At 41.2% G+C, this 24101-nt stretch overlaps 1 protein-coding gene across 2 annotated transcripts; it reads left to right on the plus strand.

Moving 5' to 3' along the window:
* Window positions 1–18560: 18560 nt before the first annotated feature.
* LOC145159064 (RNA-binding (RRM/RBD/RNP motifs) family protein) lies at window positions 18561–23855 on the plus strand. Of its 2 annotated transcripts, none has more exons than XM_079077973.1 (10): window positions 18561–18700; window positions 19048–20308; window positions 20395–20532; window positions 22433–22525; window positions 22629–22670; window positions 22748–22840; window positions 22915–23025; window positions 23109–23210; window positions 23299–23378; window positions 23457–23855. In XM_079077973.1, exons 2-10 carry the CDS (start codon window positions 19118–19120, stop codon window positions 23737–23739), a joined length of 2133 nt encoding a protein of 710 aa, XP_078934099.1. In that variant the 5' UTR covers window positions 18561–18700; window positions 19048–19117; the 3' UTR covers window positions 23740–23855. The 2 variants fall into 2 exon arrangements, with proteins under 2 accessions (XP_078934099.1, XP_078934091.1); XM_079077965.1 differs by having other exon boundaries at window positions 19054–20308.
* The last annotated feature ends 246 nt before the right edge of the window (window positions 23856–24101 follow it).

A 24101-nucleotide genomic window follows, 5' to 3' on the forward strand; every position in this document is an offset into this window, starting at 1 on the left:
GAGTATTGAGATCGGAGAGGCTTTATGCCAAATTCTCCAAGTGTGATTTCTGGTTACGAGAGGTCCAGTTTTTGGGACATCTCGTTAATCAGAATTGGATATTGGTCAATCCGGCCAAGATTAAGGCTGTGATGAGTTGGGAGGTGCCGAGATCCCCCACCGAGATCAGGAGTTTTCTGGGGTTTGCTGGCTATTATCGGAGATTTATCAGGGATTTCTCCAAGATTGTCGTTCCCCTCACCAGATTAACCCGGAAGGGCGTTGCTTTTACTTGGGGTCCAGAGCAGCAGATCTCGTTTGAGACTCTTCGCCAGAGATTATGCGAATCCCCGGTGTTAGCCCTTCCGGAGGGAATGCAGGATTTCGTGGTGTATTGTGATGCGTCTATATCGGGGTTGGGTGCGGTGCTTATGCAGAGAGGGCACGTGATAGCATACGCATCGAGGCAGCTGAAGCCTCATGAGACGAGGTATCCCATCCATGATTTGGAGTTGGGGGCAGTGGTGTTCGCCCTCAAGATATGGCGCCATTATTTGTATAGGGTTCGGTGTACCATATACACGGACCACAAGAGTTTGAAGTATCTGATGGATCAGCCCAACCTGAATATGCGCCAGAGGAGATGGTTGGATGTGGTAAAGGATTACGACTGTGAGATCCTGTACCACCCGGGCAAGTCTAACGTAGTAGCTGATGCTCTGAGCCGCAGGGCGGAGAGTGCCCCGATTCGAGATATATGCATGAGGATGACGGTGATGACTCCGGTATTGGATACCATCCGAGAGGCCCAGGAAGAGGCTGTGAGACCGGAGAACAGCAAAAGAGAGCGGGTGATTGGGTAGGTATCCGAGTTTGTAACGGATAGCCGAGGGCTTATGAACTTTCATGGTCGGATTTGGGTGTCGTATACGGGCGGGGCACGTAGCACTCTGATGGAGGAGGCGCGTAGATCAAGATTCTCGCTCCATCCTGGGGCCACTAAGATGTATTTGGACCTGAAGAGAGACTACTGGTGGCCCTGTATGAAGAGGGATGTTGCATGGGTAGTAGAGAGGTGCTTGACCTGTTGACGGGTTAAGGCCGAGCACCAGTGTCTGCATGGAAAATTGCAGCCATTAGAGGTTCCCCAGTGGAAGTGGGAACATATTTCTATAGATTTTATAACCAAATTGCCGAGGACCGCGAGAGGTGTTGATGCAATTTGGGTGATTGTGGATCGACTGACAAAGAGCGCTCACTTCCTTGCTATCAGTGAGAGCTCTTCTGCAGAGAGGCTGGCAGAGATATACGTGAGGGAGGTGGTGTCGCGGCATGGAGTGCCGATCTCAATTGTGTCAGACCGAGATATACGTTACACTTCCAGGTTCTGGAAGAAGTTCCATGAGGAGTTAGGAATGAGATTGCACTTCAGTACTGCTTACCACCCACAGACGGATGGACAGAGTGAGCGGACGATACAGACGCTTGAGGACATGCTTCGGGCATGTGTTATGGACTTTAGTGGAAGTTGGGACACATACCTACCTTTGGCTGAATTTTCTTACAACAACAGCCACCATTCGAGTATAAGTATGCCTCCCTTTGAACTTTTATATGGGAGCAGGTGTCGAACTCCCATCTGTTGGGGAGAGGTAGGACAACGAGTGATGGGTAGCACTGAGATAGTGCTTAAGACGACTGAGCAGATACAGCAGGTCAGACAGAGGTTACTGACAGCCCAGAGCCGCCAGAAGAGTTATGCGGATAGGCGGCGATCCGAGCTCGAGTTTTAGATTGGAGACTTTGTACTCCTGAAGGTATCTCCTTGGAAAGGAGTGATCCGATTCAGGAAGAGGGGCAAACTGGGGCCCTGATACATTGGTCCATTCAGGGTGACCACGAGAGTGGGTAAGGTAGCATACCGTTTAGAGCTACCTGCGGAGTTGAGCCAGATTCATGATACCTTCCACGTATCCCAGTTGAGGAAGTGTATAGCCGATGAGATGGCAGTAGTGCCGCTAGAGGATATTCAGGTGGATGCAAGCCTGAATTACATGGAGAGGCCGATCGCGATCTTGGATCGGAAGATCAAGGTTCAAAGGAACAAGGAGGTGCCTCTGGTTCAGGTCCAGTGGCAACATCGGAGAGGGTCCGAGCTGACTTGGGAGCCAGAGACAGAGATGCGGGAGCAACATCCAGAGTTGTTTGCAGAGTAAGACTTCGAGGGCGAAGTCTGATTCTAGTGGGGGAGAATTGTAACATCCGAATTTCCAGGTATCATAATTTAATATTTGTTTTTGAGATGAGAAGAGGGATTCAACGACTTGACGCCTAAACTCGTCGAGTAGAATCGCGACTGATGACTCGGATTAATGAATGGACTCGATGAGTCGGAGAGTCGACTCGACGAGTCCGTGTTGTGGACAGAAACCCTAAATCTTTGGGCCTGTGCCCTATTTAAGGGTCCTTATGGCCTTCATTTGCGGCCACTCATACCCTTGAGAGACACCATTCGAACCAGAGAGCATAGAGAGAGAGTGTGGGAGCTAATTTCTTCACCTTAGAGCATTCTTTCAAGAAAGAAGGGAGGGGTTCAAGCTAGGCTGATTGAGGAGCTCATATCTTCTATCACTTCATCAAAGGTTGCTGTTTGAGGTATGAATCCATGCCTATTTTCGTGTATAGTAGATCTCATGAATCTAGGGTTTCTTTACCCCTTTGTTTAGTTAGAATATGGAGCATGTGGAGTCCCATTGAGGAATAGACATTAGATCTGGACCTTGAGAGGTCCAGAGAGTCCCAATCATCCAGCTTTATGCAGTCCCATTGGGGTTTTGAGTCTAGGTTGTCATTTTAAGAGCTATTTCTTCAAATAGAGCTTGATGTGTGGTGCATGGACATAAAGATTGAACCTTTACGTGACTTTTGGGTGCTAGAAGGCCAGATCTATAAGTTAGAGAAACAGATATGACCTCAGCAGGTCAAATGAGTGTTGCCATGGAGGAAACTCATCGAGTCCATAAGAGGACTCGACGAGTCGGATCGGGTTACCCCGCGATTCGTGATCAGTGGTAACCCGTCGAAGTGGGGGAGGAACCCTTTCCAGACAGTGAACCCTCGTATAGTCCATTTATGCAGATCGACCATGGGGTGGTAAGAAGGATTGGGAATCCTTTCCAGACAGTGAACTGTAAGGAGCTAGTTGAATCGAAGTGGGGGAGGAACCCTCGTATAGTCAGGAACGGAAGAAAGTGCGAAGATGGGATGATTTCGCAACTTTGTTGAGCAGGATAGTAGTCCGAGTGGCTGAACGGATTGAGAAACGCGTGAGTTGGGAGTTGGGAAACTCCCCAGTGTTGGGTGCGTGTAAGATCGATCAGTAGATGATTGGTTTAGGAAACCAGGTTGAAGATTTTCTCGGCAGGACGTGATTTTAGTTAGGATGTAAGACTGCGGGTAAGTCGTAGCATTCATTAGCAGTTTAGTTCGCGGAGTGTGGGCGGGGGCCCGTATCTCCTAGTTAGCAAGGTAGGGGTCAGGAAAAGGTAGTTCGTTGTGATTGGTATGGAGTTGGCCTCCGTAGCCCTAGATAGGTGAGACCTTGGGAGAGGCCGCTCAGGATACAGTTAGGTGAGACCCGTGGGCGAGGCCCGTATGATTAGTAGCAGTATAGGTGAGACCTAGGAGCAGGATTGCTAAGTAGTATGGTTCGGGTGAGACCCGTGGGCGATGCCAGTGCGAAAGTAGCTAGGCAGGTGAGACTAGAGGGAGAGACCGCTCTAAGATATGGTTTGGGTGAGACCCGTGGGCGAGGCCCGTGAGATTATAGCAGCGCAGGTGGGACCTGGTAAGGACCTTAGGGTCAGGATAGGGGATCGAGGATCCCAAGACTTGTAGCGCCAGAGTGGCTGGATTGATAGAGCGGTGTAGATAGCCGAAGTTTCTTCGGAAGTCGCTGGGAGCGACTAAGAGATTGTGCTAGTTGTAGTGACCGGTGAGTACCCGGTAACCCCATTATTGGCAGAATCTGTAGAGGGACCAGGGTGGTCTCGGTCCATTCGGAAGGCGAATGAGAAATGGCAGGACTTTAAGGCAGGGAAGTGACGACAGAGAAGTATGGCGTGGGACAGCTAGTTGACCGAGGAGTGCTACGCCTCTCGCAGCAGGGTTGGATAATCTCAGAGGGAAGGGTTTGACCCTGTCGCGCAGCTCTCGTTGGAGTCTAACCGTTACAGGGATGAATCTTTTACTTGCGGGATTATCTGGTCCATACGCTGGGTTGGGTGTTCAGCGCCAAGTTATAGTAAGCATGAAGTGTTCGGTGGGTATCGACAGTAGTGACCAGCACTGGGAGTGGCTGGAGTAATGGATACCATGAAGGATATGTCTTTCACAGTGGTAGAGGAGGGTTCGTGGTGGAACTTTGCCTTGGGAAAGCCAGAAAACGCGCAAGGACAAAGGGGGTGAACCCCTAGGATTTCAGCATAAGTACTCAGGGAGTACTGGGAGGATTGTCAGTTGAGAGAGTTGTGTGCTCAGGATTGGCGGGATTTGAGTGCACTTGAGGATTGATATCTACGAGGGCTAGTTTTATTCTGGGTAACCGAGCGGAAGGTCCATGTGAGTGGTCGGCCGGAGTTATAGTCGTCGGGCAGGGGCGATGTGAACGGATTGCAGGACAGTTGGCCGTAGCAGACTTCGAGGACGAAGTCTAGTTTAAGTAGGGGAGAGTTGTAACACCCAGAATCAGAAAGACCAAGAAAAGAAAGGAAAAGCTCTAAGTCATGAGTCAACTCGTCGAGTCCAGGGAGGAACTCGACGAGTCGGAGCGGGATCCGAGGTATAGAGTAAGTGACCGACTCGGCGAGTCGGCTAGTGGACTCGGCGAGTCTGGTCTAGACGAGAAAAGCCCTAATCCCCGGGGTTATGCCCTATATAAAGCACATTATAACCCACCCTCAGCCTCTTTACCACCCTTTTGAGATCCAGAAACCCTAAATCATGAGTGAGAGTCCTTGGAGGCAATTTGGAGCTTAGATAAGTGGTTTTTGGTGAAGAGATCTTGAAGATCAAGAAGCTTGGATCAAGGGGTTTACAGAGATCTGGATTATTCTTCAGTGGGAGGTCATCTTGGAGGTAATAAGCTGTTACCTTCACCCTTTTTGCATCTAGATCTATTCTCGAATGAGATTTTGGGGCTATTTTGGTAAGATTGAGATCTATTTCGGGTTTGGGGCTTAGATCTGAGGTTGCTACTTCAGATCTAGAGTTGTGATGGTCCAGAATGTCTTAAAGCAGCAGTCAATGAGTTATTGGTGAAGCCCCTTTGTCTTAAACCCTATCCCTAGAGTGTTTTGGGCCTTTAGCTCCTTGGTTTCACGTAAAGTTTGCAACTTTACGTGGGGGATAAACTGTAGAAGAGTGGATCTATGGATTGGAGCCCCTGCATGGCTCGAAAAGCCACTGTATGGATTGAGAACTGGAGAGACTCGGCGAGTCACATGGGTGTACTCGACGAGTTGTATGAATATGTGCATGGGCTCGGCGAGTTGGAAGAACAACTCGGCGAGTCTGTTGAAGATTGCCTAGGACTCGGCGAGTCTGTTCTTGGACTCGACGAGTCAGGTCGCAGAACCCCCAACCTCTCCTGGATAAGACGCAGATCAGTGAGTTGAGTGGTGACTCAGTGAGTTGGACAGGATGGGACTCAAAGATCGTTGAACTCGACGAGTCCTGGGGTGACTCGGCGAGTTTGGGTCGTATTTTGAGAGCTTCTGAGTTTAAGGACTCGGCGAGTCTACGGGTTGACTCGGCGAGTCGAGTCAACTGGAAGGTTGACTTTGACCAGGACTTTGACTTTAACCAGAGTTGACTTAGTTTGACTTCTAGAGTTCAGTTTGGAACTAAGTGTTATATTGATAATAGTAGCTCGGGGAGCTAGTGGAGCAGTGGTTTAGAGAGTTGTCGGTCAACAGCCAGAGGGTTATCAGCAAAGTTCAGCAGTACAGGTGAGTTTCCCTTGTGTGGATGGGTCTACGGCCACAATGCCGGCCCATGTAGTTATGAGTAGGAAGACCCGGGGGTTAGCCCTAGGCACTGTTTGCTAGTATGATATTCAGGACCAAGGTCCAATGTCGGGCGGGTGCCCAAGGAATGGTTTGCATGATAGAGTATACTTGTTGTCTGTGTGATACATGTATGTGCCTGGTAGGGAGGTGAGTGTGGGCGAGGTCCCGTATCTCACCAATAGCAGAGTATGGACAGTGTTCCATATCTCATTAGCAGCAGAGCAGGGGCGGGGCCCAAGTTAGGAAAAGAGTGAGTGTGGGTTGGGCCCGTATCTCACTATCAGAAGGAGTGTGGATGGGGTTCCACGACTCATCAGTAGCAGGACAAGGGCGAGGCCCAAGATAGGCGAGGCCATAAAACAGGATTCAGTAGTATATGTTCAGTTATGTGTTGTGGTATGTTTATGTGTTAGCGGGCGGGGCCCAGAGACAGGCGGGGCCTAAGAGAAACAGATCTGTATCCGAGCGGGGCTCGAAGCCAGGCGGGGCCTGGAGCGGCGGGGCCGTTGTAGCAGGCGAGGCCCGAGGTAGTGGGCGAGGCCCGAAGTAGCGGGTGTGGCCCAGTATTTGCAGTATGTGATTGTGCAGGGTATGTGGTAGGTTGGGGAACTCACTAAGCTTCGTGATTACAGTTTTCAGTTTTGGTTTCAGGTACTTCCGGTAGCGGAGGGAAGAGCTCGGGATGATCACATGGCACACACCATAGTAGCCTGGGATGTTTTACTCTGATGAAATGAACAAGTGTTTTGGAAATGAAACTATGATTTTTCATATAAACCCCTTTTTGTATGTTTGAATGACTTAACGCTATGAATTAGTAATGTTTTAAAAGAAATTTTTGGACTCGAAATTTGGGATGTTACATGCAATCTATCGGTACTAATTATATTCTATATCTCTTATATCCCTATTCTCGCTTAGATAACAATGGTTGGATTCCATCCACCCGGAGACCCGTATTTTCCCAATCAGGGAAATGGAGGATGGCTTGATGACGAGCTAGAAGAGAATCATGAAATTCCCTTAGATGATGATTTTGTATAAAATTTTCCTGAATATACTGATTCAGAATCAGAAGCCTTATAATCCACCACCAGTTGTTCAGAATCCCAATCCACGACAAATTTTCCAAGGCCCGACGCCTTGGTGGGCGATAAACTTAGACAGGTGGAGTAATGAATAGGGTCAGAACCATCCTTATCAAGGAGACTGAAGCTTCTACAATCTGGACACATGAGGCTCAGCAGATAGAGCCCTCCCAGTGTTAGTTCGTCGTGTGGTGCGTAACGATGAACAAGGAAGAGCTGCTATCGACCGAGTCATGCAGGTTGATGCTGCTACTGGAGTCAACACTGTTCGAATCCACAATCTAGAAATCAGTCATCATGCGACAAGGGATCGTAATAATTTCTTGCTGAGAGAACTAGCGGCATCCCAAGCCGAAGTTAGAGAACTGCGAGAACGACAAATAACACAAGATAGACGTATGTACGAAATAGAACGTCAGTTAGCCAAATCCAGGGCCGGATCTAGTAGGAAGTAGATCATACTCTACTTGTTCCCTACTTACTCTTTTGGTTATAGTCTAAGACTCTAAGTCTACGGATATGTTCTAGTGTTATTTTTCATGTTTTACAGTACGACCACGAAAATTCCATTTTCGATAGGTCGGTTTTATGTCGATGTTTTCCCAGTATTGTGGTATATTGTAGACCTGTTTAAGGTCAAGTTTTCCAAACTCTATGTACTTAATATACCAATACAATCGACATGCATTTTCATACTCATTGAAAAATAACTACTCAAATTCATAATATCCAGTTGCAAGTTGTACTTGTAGTAGACTTCTATTTCAAATTCCTTACAAGATTCATATTGAACTAAGTGTTTTAGTTTAGAGATATCATATTCATGTTCACCCTTGATATCTTACCATCTTTTCATCTTTTAACTTTTATAGTAAAAGATGTATCCACGGAGAAACCAAGGCGTGTCAATGTTAATGAGGCACCAACACCACCTCGGCTACCACCTCCTCAATTTGACGCTGCCATGTTTCAGGCGGCGGTCACGGCAGCTGTTGCAGCTGCTATGTCTCATATAAACACCACTGGCGCTAGTGGATCAGGAGTTGGTGCGCATCCCTCCAACCATGGCGAAAATCACGGACACTCACGAGAGTGTACCTACAAGGACTTTTCAAACGCCAAACCCAGGACCTTTAACGAGACTGGAGGAGTAATGGAGTTAAGGCAGTGGATAGAGAAAACATAGGCAATTTTTGAGATCTGCTCCTGCCCGGAGGGTAGCAAAGTTAAATTCGCAGTCTGTACCTTTGCTGATAGAGCCCTAACATGGTGGAACGGCCATGTTAAGTCACTGACCTTGGTAGTGGCTAACTCTATATGTTGGGAGAACTTGAAGACCAGGCTGATGTGGGAGTACTGCCCGCGGGGTGAAATTCAGAAAATTGAGCAAGAGCTCTGGGATCTTACTATGGTTGGTTCGGACATAACAACCTACACAAATCGATTCTATGACTTAGTGATCCTTTGTCCAGAAATGGTTGCTCTGGAGAGCAAAAAGATTGAAAGGTATATCTGGGGGCTGTCACCCCATATTCAGGCAAGTGTCATTGCTTCCAGGCCTGTTACCTTTGATAGTGCCAAAGAGTTGGAACAGTCCCTTATCGACCATGGAGCCCGTCAAAACTTAGTGGTCACTGCCCTAGAACAACCCAAGGGAAACAACAACAACAACAACAACAATAACAACAACAACAACAAGAAAGCTTGGAATAAAAGGAAGGGCAAATCTTCTCAGGAACCCTCGAAAAAGCAACAGTTAGTGGCGGTCCATGCTGCTACTGTACCTGCTGTTGTTCCTGCTAACCCTGCACCAGCTAAGCCTTATGCTGGTAATCTCCCCAAATGTAACAAGTGCAATTTTCAGCACAACGGAAATTACCGAGAAATGCAGTGTCGTAACTGCAACAGAAAAGGGCATACTGCCCGATTCTGTAAATCACCACCCCAACCGACTAACAAGTACCTGCCGCTGGAGAAGGTCAAGCATGCTATGGATGCGATGATGTTAGGCATTTCAAAAGAGATTGTCCGAAAGGTGGAAATGCCGGTGGAGTTGGGAGGATTCTGGCAATGGGTCACGAAGAAGCTGTGGCAGACCCTGAGGTGGTCACGGGTACGTTTTCTTCTCAACAATACTTATGCATGCATTCTTTTTTATTGTGGTGCTGAGAAGAGCTTCGTGAGCCATAATTTCAAACACCTGCTAAATTAAAACTCCCAACCACTAAATGAAACATTCACAGTAGAAATGGCTAACGGGAAGTCTGAATACTCTAACAATATATACATAGGATGTACCCTTACCTTAAATAACTTTTCTTTCCCGATCGACCTTATGCCGGTCTCTGTCAAAAGTTTCGACGTCATTATTGGTATGGATTGGTTGTGCTCTAATCATGCCGATATCCTATGTTATGAAAGAGCCATTCGCCTGAACTTTCCAACTAACGAAACTCTTATCATCTATGGCGACAAACCCGAAACGAACCTTCAGATCATCTCTTGCATCAAGGCATAGAAGTACCTTCTCAAGGAGTATTGTGCTTTCTTAGCTCACGTGGTAGACAAAAAGCAAGAGGTGAAAGACATCGCGAGCATTCCTGAGGTCTGCAACTTTCCCGACATATTTCCTGACGATCTTCCAAGAGTGCCTCCCGAACGACAAGTCGAATTCAGAATCGACTTAATCCCTGAGGCTACCCCTGTAGCCAAATGCCCCTATTGTCTTGCACCTTCTTAAATGCAGGAATTATCCATCCAACTGAACGAACTCCTTAGCAAAGGTTTCATAAGACCAAGCTTCTCACCATGGGGAGCACCGGTCTTGTTCGTAAAGAAGAAGGATGGATCATTCTGTATGTGCATAGACTACCGCGAGCTGAATAAACTTACCATTAAGAACCGATATCCCCTGCCTCGCATTGACGATCTGTTCGACCAACTTCAAGGTGCGAGCTACTTCTCGAAAATAGACTTAAGATCCGGGTATCGCCAATTAAGGATTTTGGAGGAGGATATTCCTAAACCAGCGTTTAGAACTCGTTATGGTCATTACGAGTTTGTAGTGATGCCTTTCGGATTGACGAATGCACCTGCTGTGTTCATGGACTTAATGAACAGAGTGTGTCATCCATTATTAGACAAATTCGTCATAGTCTTCATTGATGAAATCCTTATCTACTCAAGAAGCAAAGAAGAGAACGGTCAACATCTTCATCAAGTATTGCAAACACTGAGAACAGAGAAGTTATATGCGAAGTTCTCAAAGTGTGAGTTTTGGATTAGGAAAGTTGATTTTGCTAGGTCACGCGGTCAGTTCGGAAGGAATATACGTGGACCCTTCCAAAATCAAGGCAATCGAGAACTGGCCAGCACCCAAAACACCTACAGAAATCCGACAATTCTTAGGTCTTGCTGGCTACTATCGCAAATTTATTCAAAATTTCTCCCGAGTTGCTAAACCGCTTACCACCCTGACACAAAAGGGTGTAACTTTTAGCTGAGGAGAAAAACAGGAAACAACGTTCCAAATGCTGAAACGAGCTATGTGCAGTGCACCGATCTTGTCTCTTCCTGAAGGGACAAAGGACTTCGTGGTGTACTGTGATGCTTCTAATCAAGGGCTTGGATGTGTTCTTATGCAACGAGCAAAGGTTATATCCTACACCTCGAGACAGCTCAAGACACATGAGGTTAACTATACGACGCACGACCTTGAACTAGGAGCAATAGTATTTGCTCTGAAGATCTAGAGGCATTACTTATATGGCACGAAATGCACGATATACACGGACCATAAAAGTCTTCAGCATATCTTCAACTAGAAGGAACTGAACATGAGACAACGACGGTGGGTGGAGCTACTGAACGATTACGAATGTGAGATTCGTTATCACCCTGGTAAAACCAATGTAGTAGCTGACACCCTTAGTAGAAAAGAATACTCGGGACGCCAAGTAAAGTCGTTGACCATGATAATCCATTCGCATCTGTCCACACAGATCAAAGAGGCTCAACTCGAGGCCTTGAAACCCGAAAACGTGGCAGGTGAAACCATGAGAGGAATGTATAAGAACTTTGAAATCAGGAGTGATGGAGTCTATTGTTTCATGAAACGGATCTGGACACCAAAGTTCGGTGGTTACAGAAACGTGATTATGAATGAAGCTCACAAAACCTGATACTCCATTCATCCAGGTTCAGACAAGATGTATCTGGACCTCAAGAAACTGTACTGGTGACCTAACATGAAGGCCGAGATTTCTACCTTTGTGGGCAAGTGCCTTACTTGTGCCAAAGTCAAGGTAGAGTACCAGAAACCTTCAGGTCTTTTCAACAACCTGAAATCCCTGAATGGAAGTGGGAGCGGATTACGATGGATTTCATAACTAAGTTACCCAAGACAACGGGTGGTTATGATACTATTTGGGTAATCGTCGATAAATTAACCACATCCGCACACTTCGTGCCAATAAAAGAAAATGCCAATATGGAGAAGCTAACAAGAATTTACCTCAAAGAGATAGTTAGACTGCGTGGTGTGCCAATATCTATTATTTCTGACCGAGATAGTAGATTCACTTCTCGTTTCTGGCAGTCTTTACAAAACTCTCTGGGAACTAAGCTGGACATGAGTACAACCTACCATCCACAAACTGACGGACAGAGTGAGAGGACGATTCAAACTCTAGAAGATATGTTGTGAGCTCGCATGATAGACTTTTGAAAGTCATGGGATACTCATTTACCCCTTGCCGCATTCTCTTACAATAACAATTATCACACTAGCATAAAGGTTGCTCCATTCGAAGCCCTTTATGGCTGCAAGTGCAGATCACCTCTGTGTTGGGCTGAAGTGGGTGACACGCAACTAGCTAGAGGTCAAGTTCCTGACAGTACTCTCACTGGTCCGAAAATCATTCGTGAAACTACGAAGAAAATCGTACAAATTCGGGAGCGACTTAAAGCTTCCAGAGATAGACAGAAAAGCTACGCTAACAAAAGGAGAAAACCTTTGGAATTCCAGGTTGGTGACCGCGTCTTGTTGAAGGTCTCACCCTGGAAGGGCATGATACGCTTTGGAAAGCGTGGCAAGCTGAACCCAAGGTACATAGGACCATTCGAGATTCTTGCTAGAATCGGTCCAGTAGCTTACAAACTTCGACTACCTTAAGAACTAAGTAACACACATCCTACCTTCCACGTCTCTAACTTGAAAAAGTGTTTATCCGACGAGACTCTTGTTATCCCACTCGACAAGATCGAGGTAAACGAGAATCTCAACTTTGTGGAAGAACTCGTAGAGATCCTAGACAGGGAAGTCAAAAGAACAAAACAAAGTCATATCCCGATAGTGAAGGTTCGCTGGAATGCAAAACGGGGACTAGATTCACTTGGGAGCGAGAGGATCAAATGCAACAGAAATATCTACATCTTTTTCCCTAGTCTTTCTGTATCGCTTTAGTCCTAATTTCAGGACGAAATTCTCTCTAACGGAGGGATAATGTAACATCCCGTTATTTTCTATATGTAAAGTCAACCATAGTCAATCAAAGTCAAAATTAGGTCTACTAAAGTCAACTTAAATCTTATTTTATCTTAAATAAGTTAGAATGATGTTTTATAAGTGTTTACACCTTGTATTCTAAAGTGTTATTTGTTCTAGAAGGGAATTATAAGAGTCGAGAAACTTCACATTCTTTTTCTTTCTTCTTCCTTCGGACCGTACACTTTGGGTCGCAAAAGGTTCACGGCCGTGAACTCCTCGGACCGTGAACCCTCGCAGCCGTAATCACCTTCTCGGCCGTAGCCGACTTCGAACCGTATACGAGGTTCACGGCCGTGAACCCTCAGACCGTGAACCCTCGTGTATATAAAGATTTCAGCCGACTTTTAGCTCATTTCTTCAAGTATCATCAAGCAAGAACACCCTCTCTCCTCAAGAACATGCTAGTATCATCCTTCCTCATCATATTCAAGTGTTAATCACTAGTTCTTCATAACATCTAACAGGTATCAGTTCTTGATCTTCTTATCACTTCAAGAATACCCTTCCATCTTCTTATACTAGGCTAAAATCCATTGATTTCGCTAGCTTTCACGAAGAACACGCGAAGAACACGAAGAACACCTGTTAGAAAACCTTTGAATCTCCTTAGGAACTTGCTTAGGATCATCAAGTGTTCATCTTTCATCAAGAACTCTTGGGCCGTGAACACCTCCAGGGCCGTGAACCCTTCATGCTCTTGGGCCGTGAACACCCCTCCTGGCCGTGAACATCTATCAGCTTCCATTTTAGCTTCTAACACTCCTATTTGACTTGTTTTGCTACGGGATTACACTTGTGGAACTAAACATCCTATATCAAATCATCATTTGAATCACCCTCCAAAAAGTGAGTTCATACCCCCGTATTTTCATAATTTTTATTGTTTTAAGGGGGGGAATACAAGTCTAACACAAGGATTTTGTGTTACAAGCAAACAGTTTCAAAATATATTACCAAAATGAATTTCATTTGTCATCAAATCAAATGGTTTTAAATTGTGTTTAAGTAACATCAAGTCACCAGTAGTATTTCAAAATATTAAATTCTTTAAATGATTTTATAAACTTATATTTTTCCCCAAAAATCATATATATATATATATATATATATATATATATATATATATATATATATATATATAAGATTTAAAGGGCTTAGGACTGATAACTCACTTTGGTTCCTTTTCCTTGTTTGGATGTGGGCTTATAGTATCGGTTAATTGTGCGAATGTCGTTTAAATTTTAGTTATATATATTTGTATATGTATATAAATATAAAAGTTATTTCATTCAGTTTCAATACCCTTTATAACATGTCGAGCAAGGGGTTACATTCATGAACAGTTAGTATCAATTCAGAAAGTACATATAAATTATAATAGGTATAATTTATGATTCATAGAACATTAATTCACGATTCAAGTATACTAGAGTACACCATTTTACAAGAACAAGGGTTTGATTCAAAACTAATCAAGAGTATACATCTTTCAAATACATGTTAAAAATACTAATTCAGGAACATACGATCAATCATTTATTTCAGAATGATTGGGTTTTCATTATACACGTAACGTCTATATGCTTTTTATGAGTCAATAGATTCAGGTTGTTTATTCATTTAAACAACATAGTTAAAGTCCTGACATTATAACCAAAATCTCTAGTTGGGGATCGAAACAAGTGTGTATAGATCTATATTGGGATTGACAACCCCGCACTCAGACTGCTAGCTACAGTTGGGCACACACGCCTACGAGTGACAGTTGTTATCAACAATTTTTAACGCCTTCAAAGCGTTTTTTCAGGCCATCTAGTCTCAGTATGGTTATAATAACTCATTAAAAAGATATTAACAATACGGTTAGTGTATAATTAACTAAACATGAGTACATTTTCAAAGTACTAGTTTACTAAAATACAGTTTACAGTATTACATCTCGGTTTACAATAACAGTTGCTGAAGCCAGGCACACTCACTTTTACAGGCTATACAAAAGAATACAATTACAGAACATTGGTTTACAAACAGAACAATTTTATGTGATTAAAACTACTATTCATACAGCATAAAATATAGGATTTTTTGGAACAGTTTACATAATCAAGAAACAGAAAACATACTTTCAAACATAAATACTTATGCACTCACTCAACTTTATGTTGATACTCTCTTTTCAAATTACTTGTATTCTCAGGGAGTCAGTAGACATGTACTCCCCGAGCTTTTAAGAAGATGGAGCTATTTTGAGTCATGTCTTCTTCTTTTCTATAACTATTTTGGTGTCAATATACAGTGATTGAACGCATGTAAAAACTTGTACATATTAACGCAATGGTTGTTTGTACTTTGATTACTATAATGCATGTGTTGTGATACTACAAATGAAGTCATCCACCCCCGGACGTTTCCACCGTCTGGTTTGGGGGTGTGACAATTATTACATTGGAATTTAATAAAATAGAAAAACTCATAAAATGACATGTAGAAAAAAATTAATTCAAAATAACCACAAAATGACATTTGGCAAATTGAATGAAAGTGTGACAAGTAGCAAAAAAACCTTCATTTATTAGAATAGATAAATTACTCTAAAATGGTAATTTTTCCGAACCCGACCCATAATATAGTTTAAGTATGTGGTTTTTTAATATTTAAAATAATTTGCTACCCATTTAATAAGAGCAAACTTTAATATTAGCAAGAGAAAAAAGTACTTACTTTTTTAGAAAGAAAGGATTACAAAGATAAACTCATGAATAGTTTCCGATATATAAATAGTGACTTGTTATTTTGATGAATCATTTCTTCAAACCCAAGAAGATTACGTAAACACTTACTCGAAATCTCACTTATCATATTCCTTTGTGGAAGACATATTTTTTCTAAAGAATTTTTTATGATATATCTAATTAATGCATAATACCATGAAAAATGGAAACAAAATTTGATTGCTATTTAGTATTGGCAATATATAAAAATAAAGTCTATAGATATTTGTACCAGATTGGAAGCAATCAAGTTTGTCATATATGTTTGGAATAGATTTTGTTTTAAGGAACTTGAATTGGCATCTTACTATTAAAAAGTTATGTATTTGGGTTGATTGATTGACATAGTCTGATTTTCCTTTATGGCTTTATAAACATGTTTGGTTGATGGTTTTATTATTATGAAAATGAAATTTTTGGTTTTAAAATCTAGGACGTTACACGTAGCATTCACTAGAATGGAAAGTAGTGGTAGAAGTGTTGTAAGACTGCAAGGTGGTCGTAGCGTTCACTAGATTGGCATATAGTATAGAAGTTTTTTAAGACTGCATGGTTGTCGTAGCGTTCACTAGATTAGCAGATAGTATAGAAGCGTTGTAAGACTATGGGGGTGGCCAGAGCATTCACTAGGTTGACAGGTAGTGTGGTGGTGTTGTAAGACTACGGGGTGGCCCGTAGCATTTGCCTAGTTCTTGAGCAAGTGTGAGAGTGTGGTAAATCTATGATTTGGCTCGTAGTTTCCTCTAGGTAGGATTAGACCATGGCAGGACATGTCGTGAGATTGTGAAAGGCCACAACATTCATGGAATTAAGGAAGGTTGTGGGCCGTATGAGGCCGGTTGTGATATGAGACTACAATTGGGCATATATCGTTCATTTATAGCAAGGCAGATTTGGTTGCATCAGGTGTGATGGTTGGTTATGTTTGTTGGATTAGGTGTCTAAGCCCATAACTATAATTGGTATGTACTTGACCCGATAGTAGCATGATCCTTTTTGGTTGCCTTCACCATAGCAATTTGATAGGATGAATTATAGAGAAAGAGGTTAATTGTGATTTATTAATATATTATAAGAATAATATATTAATTGAGAAATCATATTATTTAATTAATATTGATCAGAAATTAATTTGGAATTAATTTAGTGATCAAAAGAGATTGATTAAATTAAAGGGGACTGATATTGCAATTATATGATAATTGAAAGTTGGGCTTATAGATCCTTAGGAAGGGGTGGACGAATTTCCTTGTGTAGCCCACTTGGAATTCGTCCATAAGGACCTTCTGGAAGGATCTTGTGGGGTGCTTGAGGATTAAGCAACCAGATTAGGGTTTTAATTGAAACCCTAGTAGCTCAGCTATATAAGGAACCCATGGGGTGCCTAAAATCGGACACTACATTCTAAGAAGGACACCCTAGCCGATTTTGAGCCTCCTAACCTCTCTAATATTCTTCCAACTTGCTACTTGGTGTTTGTGATCCATTTCAGGTGCAACATTTGAGGTGCTAAGCTCTTGAAGGTCAAGATCTACAAGCTACTAGTAAAAGGTACTCTTCTAACTTGTTTTATGTTACATATTTCGAAAATTGTATGCTAGTTAGGGTTCATGCTTTGGATGATTTGATTTTCATGTATAACTTGAGAAAAACATAGATCCAAAGCATTAGGGTAGCATGTACACCATAGGAATGTTGTAGTGATCAAAACCCATCAATGTTATCCTTGGTTGGACCAGGAGGGCTGTTGGATCCATTATGGAAAGCAAGCTAGGACAACTCTTGCCAGATAGACCCTCGTTCAGGAGTCGCGTGGTGCAATTGTGTGAGGCTATCAACATCAACAACCGGTTGGAAATCTGGTATATTGGTTAATTGGTAGGTAAGTATGAGACCATGGAGGTCTCGTTTGCATCAGGAATGTAATTGTGGGGCAACAAGATGAGCCTGAAGTGGTACTAGTGATTGGGTCTCGTGTTAGGAGTCACATTGTTATTAAATATGATAAGTCACATACTCCATAGGTAAAATAATCTCAAAGTGATTGATTTGAACCTACTGCGCAACTCTCGTCTGAGTCTAACCGTTGTAGGGATGAGTATTTTACTCGGATGATTATCTAAGCCTTGTTATCAAGTGAAAAGTTTTCGGTAGTAATGAATGGGTAGGGATTCAGTCTCCCAGTAGAAACAACAAGATAGTCCAGGGTTGGAATGGTTTATGCTCAATTTGGGTTGCGAAGTGGAGTCGATTTGGCAGTGATTCTGAATGGTCTGTCTTTCAGGAAGTCAGACAGGGTTTGGGATTTGGATTTCGGGCAGAGTAGTGATGGCTATTCTTTAGTGGTTAACGCTAGTGGGGTACGGATCCGTTCATCGTCAGGGTATGAGAGCCCTGCTAAGGTTGGGTTTGGTTATAGTTTTGTAAGGCCGTTGTATGTCTGAGTCGACTTTTCAATCCGTATCAAGGTTGTGGGAATATTGTCCAAGTTTTCTGGAGTACCTGGAAGGAAATAAGGAGTGATTTCGAGGACGAAATCGAATTTAAGTGGAGGAGAGTTGTAACACCCGAATTCTCGAGACACATTTCCGTTGTGGATTTGTGGTTTTAGCGGTGGCCATGACGTGGTGGAGGAACCACCACGACGTGGCGAAGTCAAAGTTAGTCGTGTGACTTTTGGACCACCACGGTGTATTTTTTTTTGAAGGAGTGCTCCCTGGTGCCACACTTGGGTATTTTTTTTTGTTTTAATAAATAAAAAGGATCAATAAGGGGGATGTAAGAAAAATGAACCAATCACATTGTTTGAAGGAGTGCTCCCTTGAAATGCCACACTGCACCCCTTCCCGCACCTCTACCGCACCCAGGGGGCGGTGTTCCTGCTGCTGATGTGATACTCAAGTGCGGCAGGGGCCGCAACCCACTCCCTTTGGTCTAAGCCAACTTTAAGTTAGATGGGTTAAGCCAACTTTAAGTTAGATGGGTCAATTTAACTAATTAGTTGAACTTGAAGGGAATTTGGTGGTAAAAAGTGAAATGTTTGCCTGAAATAGCAAAATAAGAAAAGTACAAGTACCTGAATTGTCATTCATCAGAATAACTCGAACCTAGGTGATTACGGCCAAACAGGCAGAGATAAGTCCTGTTGGAAACAAGGCGACGTAACAGTAACCTACCATAGGACTTCAAACCGCCGCCGGCGAAGACGACGGTGACGCAGTCGCCCCTTCGTGTCTTAGCTTACAGGTAACATATTGATTCTTCTTACTCCTAAAAGCATATTCTGTTCTTCGTTCCTCTTCATTAACTTTATATTACCATTACTGGTATTGGTTCCTAATATATTTACAGAAACATTGAACATTTCTTTTGAAGATTGGCGGAACTATGCCGTTGATTCTTGTTGTTTCTTGTTGTGTCGAGTTTTTCTCGATCGAAACATTTTCTAAGACCAGAAATCGCGATACCATAGAAAAAATTGTGTTTTTTTTAGGGGTTTTTGGTTTTTGGTTTATTATGTCATTCTTGTATGATTGATGGTTCATTTCTGTTACACTCTATTGTATTCTTTCTGATCATTACATTCCTTTTAGCTGCAGGGCTAGGGTTTTTCGAAGCCTGAGAGTTAAATAGTTAATGACTATCCAACAATAAGCCTCAAGCATGATGAGAAAGCCTCTAGGGCACAAGGAAAAGTACTCAAACAGACACGAGATCTCACAGAATCACTCCATTGATGGCACAGCTGCAAGAACAAGACCTTATAGCTTCGATGAGATAATGCTTAGAAGGAAAAACAAAAAACTATCTGTAAATGTTGAAGATCAACGAATTGCCTCAGAGATAGTCTACCCTAAAGAAGCTGAGAGTGTCTCTGGTCGTGTAGAATCTGATAGACACAGACAAAGGGATGAACAACATGCTCCTAATGAACCCTTAACTGTAAGTTCAAGAACAAAAGAGAACAAATCCATGAGGGAAGACCAAAAAAGAGTGGAAGGTGAACACAAAGAAAGTGGCGATCTTCAAAGAAGATCAAAGGTTGTTAGTGATAACACAAAAGATAGAAGAAAAGAAAGGGGTGTTCATGACTTTGGTAATGAACATGAAAAGAGACATGGTAAAGATTCTTCAGTAAAAGAAAGGGACAGAAATGTTGAGAGGAATAGAGGGAAATCTGAACATGTCAATAGGCTGAATCAAAATGGATATGATGAGAGAGGTAGAGACAAGAAACTTGAATCAAGAAAAAGACATGAGAGAGAGAAAAGAAGGTCAAATTCACCTTCACCAAGGGGAAATAAACCAAGATTGTATGATGTGAAAGAGCATGAAGAATTGTTATCCTCCACACATTCTTCAAAAGCAGGAAGATTTGATTCCAATATTGACAGAAAAAGGGTATCAAACAATGGTTCAATCAACAAACCTAAAAGACATGATACATCTGTAAGTCGCCTTGGTGGCTATTCACCAAGAAAGAGAAGAAATGAAGCTCCATCTCCAACTGATTCATCACCTGTTAAGATTGAATCAAAAACTCCTAATTCCTTGACTTCTTTTCTTCCAAATTTGGTGTCATTAAACAAAATTGAAGTCCCTAATGTGGTTCCCCTTACTCCAAGTGTTCCAATTCCAAAGCCAACATTTGGAGTTCTTTCATTTCCTTCATTGATGAATGCATCTGTTGACTCTGTTCAGTTGACTCAAGCAACAAGACCTAAAAGAAGGATTTATGTAGAAAACCTGCCATCTTCAGCCTCTGAAGCAGCTGTAGTGGAGTGGCTTAGTGGTTATCTTCGACCTTATGGTTTAAATCATCTTCAAAGCACAAATCCATGTATTAGCTGCATTGTAAGTGTCTCTATTTTGCATGTTTTTGTGATTTGTGAAAGTGAAAAGGTGGAAATGGAATTTTGCTTATTATGGTTTTACTGTAGGTGAATAAGGATAAGTGTCAAGCTCTTGTGGAATTTCTCACACCTGAAGATGCTTCTACTGCTTTAAGTTTTGATGGAAGGTCTTTCAATGGCAATATTCTTAAAATCAGACGCCCTAAAGACTATGTTGAAGCAACTGTAAGACTGATAACCTTTTCCATTTTCATTTTTTCATACATATGTTAATATTTACTTGTTGCATTAGATGGATACAATACCTTATGGTTTCTAATAGCTAAATGCCAATACAAGATCTTGTATTTAATAGAAAGTATCACAAGTTGACGACGACAATGAGACAATGAGTGTCATTTTAGCTGATAAATTACTAGTTTTATAGAAAAATATCTGAGCATAAAACATAAAATCTTGTGAAATCCTTGTTTTAAGAATCTGCATCATGTAACATAGAACATGTGAGTGTAGGGTTTTACAAGATAGCCGTTTGGATATACTCATATCTTATTTTAATTTAAAATTTGATTTTTTTTTTTGGTATCTATGTTTGTTCATGTGTTTAATAGTTTACCTGCAATGAACTTGAGTTATGGGCCCTCTTACTGGGTCTGACTCGGTCAGATTCAGACTGTTTGATATTACACTTAGAAGCCCTCTGATATGCCTTTTACTCGGTTAGATTCAGGGTCGAGGGTTATGTTTGACCTTGACTCAATACTTAATCAACAACTATCAAACAACCCCTTACTGATGACACACTTGGTTGTTTTTTTTATAATTGTGTTGCTAATATTAGGTGTAAGAATTTTGTTTTCACCTTTTATGTGAGTATTTGGCATGCAACTTTAGAATCATAACAACAATTTCATAAAGACTTCCTACAAAAGGAAAAACCAAACAAATAGGAATAAATATAGGGACAATAGAGCAAAAAGTAACAAACAAGGACAAAAATAAATACGAGCCATATAGTAATATAGTAGAAAGTAACAAGCGAATAAAAGGAATACATCGAAAAGTAAAAGAAGGGGTAAATATGTAAATAAAAATGAAAACTAAGATGATTATTTTACGTCTCTACTCTGCACTCCCTCCTATATGAGGTCATGTCCTCTGAAAGATTCAGAGCCAACTCCTTCAAGTCTAACCTCACACCATCTCCTCTGGCGACCTCTTAACTATTACAGTCTCCACCCTCTTCACCGTATGTGTCGGTTCCAAAGTAGCATCGTCATTTCCTCGTTTGTGAAAAAGACGTAAATACCCTTCTCGTCCTGATCATCGATAGTAGCCCTAGAGGTTTGTCTAGTCTAAAGGGATTAGATTAGGATAACGAATAGCAATGTCACAACAATGTTTTCTTTTTATTCATAGCAAAGCTAAGCTATTGATCATCAAAATTTTGAGATATCTTTATTATCCCAAAAATCTATTAACTTGCATTTATTTTATTACCTAATAAACAAAAGTTTATGATGATATTAGCTTATAAATTAAATCCAACTACATTACCTTCCTTTTTATCATTTCTTTGTATAATATCTTGATAATCATCTTTTGTTGAAAAGATATTGTTTCTGACAATCATGTTGGATTCTTAAATAGGCTGTTTATGTTGGGTATATCATAATTCACGTTCAGGATGCTGATGAAGCTGACTCCTATTCCTAACATTACAAGATTTTCAGGTGTAGTGTAAATTGTAAAACGGTAAATGTAATATTTTTTTCCACAAGTATGAGTGGCAATATTTGTGCCTAGTCCTTAAAATAGACTTTCTACACATAGTTAATTTATTCACACTTTTACATTTAATAATCCTTACTAATCCATACTTCCTATGTGAAAAATATGCATTCTTTAATGATTTTTGTATGCTGTGTTCTAGACCTGTGTGTTTTGTTATGGAACTTGCAGATTGATGTCAAAGTAGTGGACATGTATGATGTATCTAGATTTGTAATCTTTTAGTAATATAATATTTTATTTTTATTTTTTAAATATTGGTGTCGATAGTTTCTTGTTTATGTGGTTACTATTTATGTTAGCAGGTTTTCAGACAGTTGCTATTTTCATGCAGACTGGTGTGTTAGAGAAGAAGCAGCCTGTTGCTGTTGCTGTTGCTGGAGGAGCTTTTTCACTTAAAAACATTGTTCAAGATTCCCCTAACAAGGTTCTAGATTTATAGCAATGTACTTTTTATTTTTATTTTTTATTAAAAAAATCAATCAAAGTACATTGTATTTCTCATCAATTGCATATCATCTTTCTTTCAGATTTTCATTGGTGGGATTTCAAAGATTATTACTTCCCAAATGGTAACAAACTATTTCTACATTTAAAAAAAAAACTAAATTATCTTTTTTATAAATAATGTACAAATTATGCTTCACAGATTATGGAGATTGCTAGTGCTTTTGGACCTTTAAAAGCTTTCCATTTTGAACATAATTCAAATCTTGAGACTACTCCATGTGCCTTCCTTGAGGTATAAATATAATTTAATTAATTTCTATTCCGTTTGTATTTATGGTTATTTGAATTGACAATTTTGCCCTTTAGTATGTTGATCAATCAGTGACTATCAAAGCATGTGTTGGTCTTAATGGAATGAAATTGGGTGGTCAACTCTTGACTGTAACTCAAGCAACTCCAGATAATACTTCTTCAATGGTAAAAACTAAACTAAACTAAAATCTCATTTTCTTCATTAAATAATTCCAATTTTGCCCCTCATATTTAATAAACGTCATTAGGAAAAAAATCATGGAGACAATGACCACCCATTTTATGGTACACCAGCACACGCACAACCGCTTCTCCAGAAACAAACACAAGTCCTCAAGCTCAATAATTTGGTATGTTAAATTTAGAATCTATTTTCTTTTATTATTTAAATAGTTAAATTTATTTAAATAACTCATTATTTATTTTTTAACTAAATAGGTGGACCCACAGAGCCTATTGTCACTCTCTGAACAAGAATTTGAAGAAATAGTAGAAGATGTTCGCCTCGAGTGTTCCAGGTCTAACCTCATCACACCCTATTTTCAGTGGAGGGTATTTTCGTCTTTTTGCTTAGTTTTTAATGTAATGTGTTGTAGGTTTGGCATGGTGAAATCGGTTAATATTGTGAAGCCAACCTTATCAGATAAAGAGCCACCGCCGCCTGAAGAAGAAGATGTGGCGGCTCCTACTGGCGGCAGTGATGGTGGTGGCGTGGTGGTGGAGGAGAGGTTTGAGGGTGGTTGTGTGTTGGTGGAGTATAAAAGAATAGAAGCTTCTACAATGGCAGCTCATTGTTTACATGGAAGGGTTTTTGATGGAAGAATTGTGAGTGTGGAATATGTTGAACATGATGTTTATTGTGGTAGGTTTGAAAAATGAGGATTTTGTAATTTTTGTTGATTTTTTTAAAAGTATTTTTGTAATTTGGGTGTATTAAGGATGTTGGTTTTGTAGATGGATTTTTGCAATTAATGTTTTGATGAATATTAGTTAAACTTGCCGTTTTTGGAAAGGTGTAGGGGGTAGGGTAGGGAATAAAGGTTTTGAAATTTGGAGTGTGAGAATGATTATAGTTGATGGAAATGGAGAAAAATTGCACATGATGTGGTGTGAAAATCAGAAAATGTACAATTTGTTTTTTTTTACCAAGTTTTGTTTGTCTTACTCACTTTCGGTAAATGACAAATTTAAAAGTTGAATTAAGAAAAAGGTAAATAATACCATTTATAGTTAGTTGGGTG

The sequence above is a fragment of the Lactuca virosa genome, chromosome 1 (assembly GCF_052849685.1).
Source record: "Lactuca virosa cultivar CGN04683 chromosome 1, Lactuca_virosa_CGN04683_v6, whole genome shotgun sequence".
NCBI lineage: Eukaryota > Viridiplantae > Streptophyta > Magnoliopsida > Asterales > Asteraceae > Lactuca > Lactuca virosa.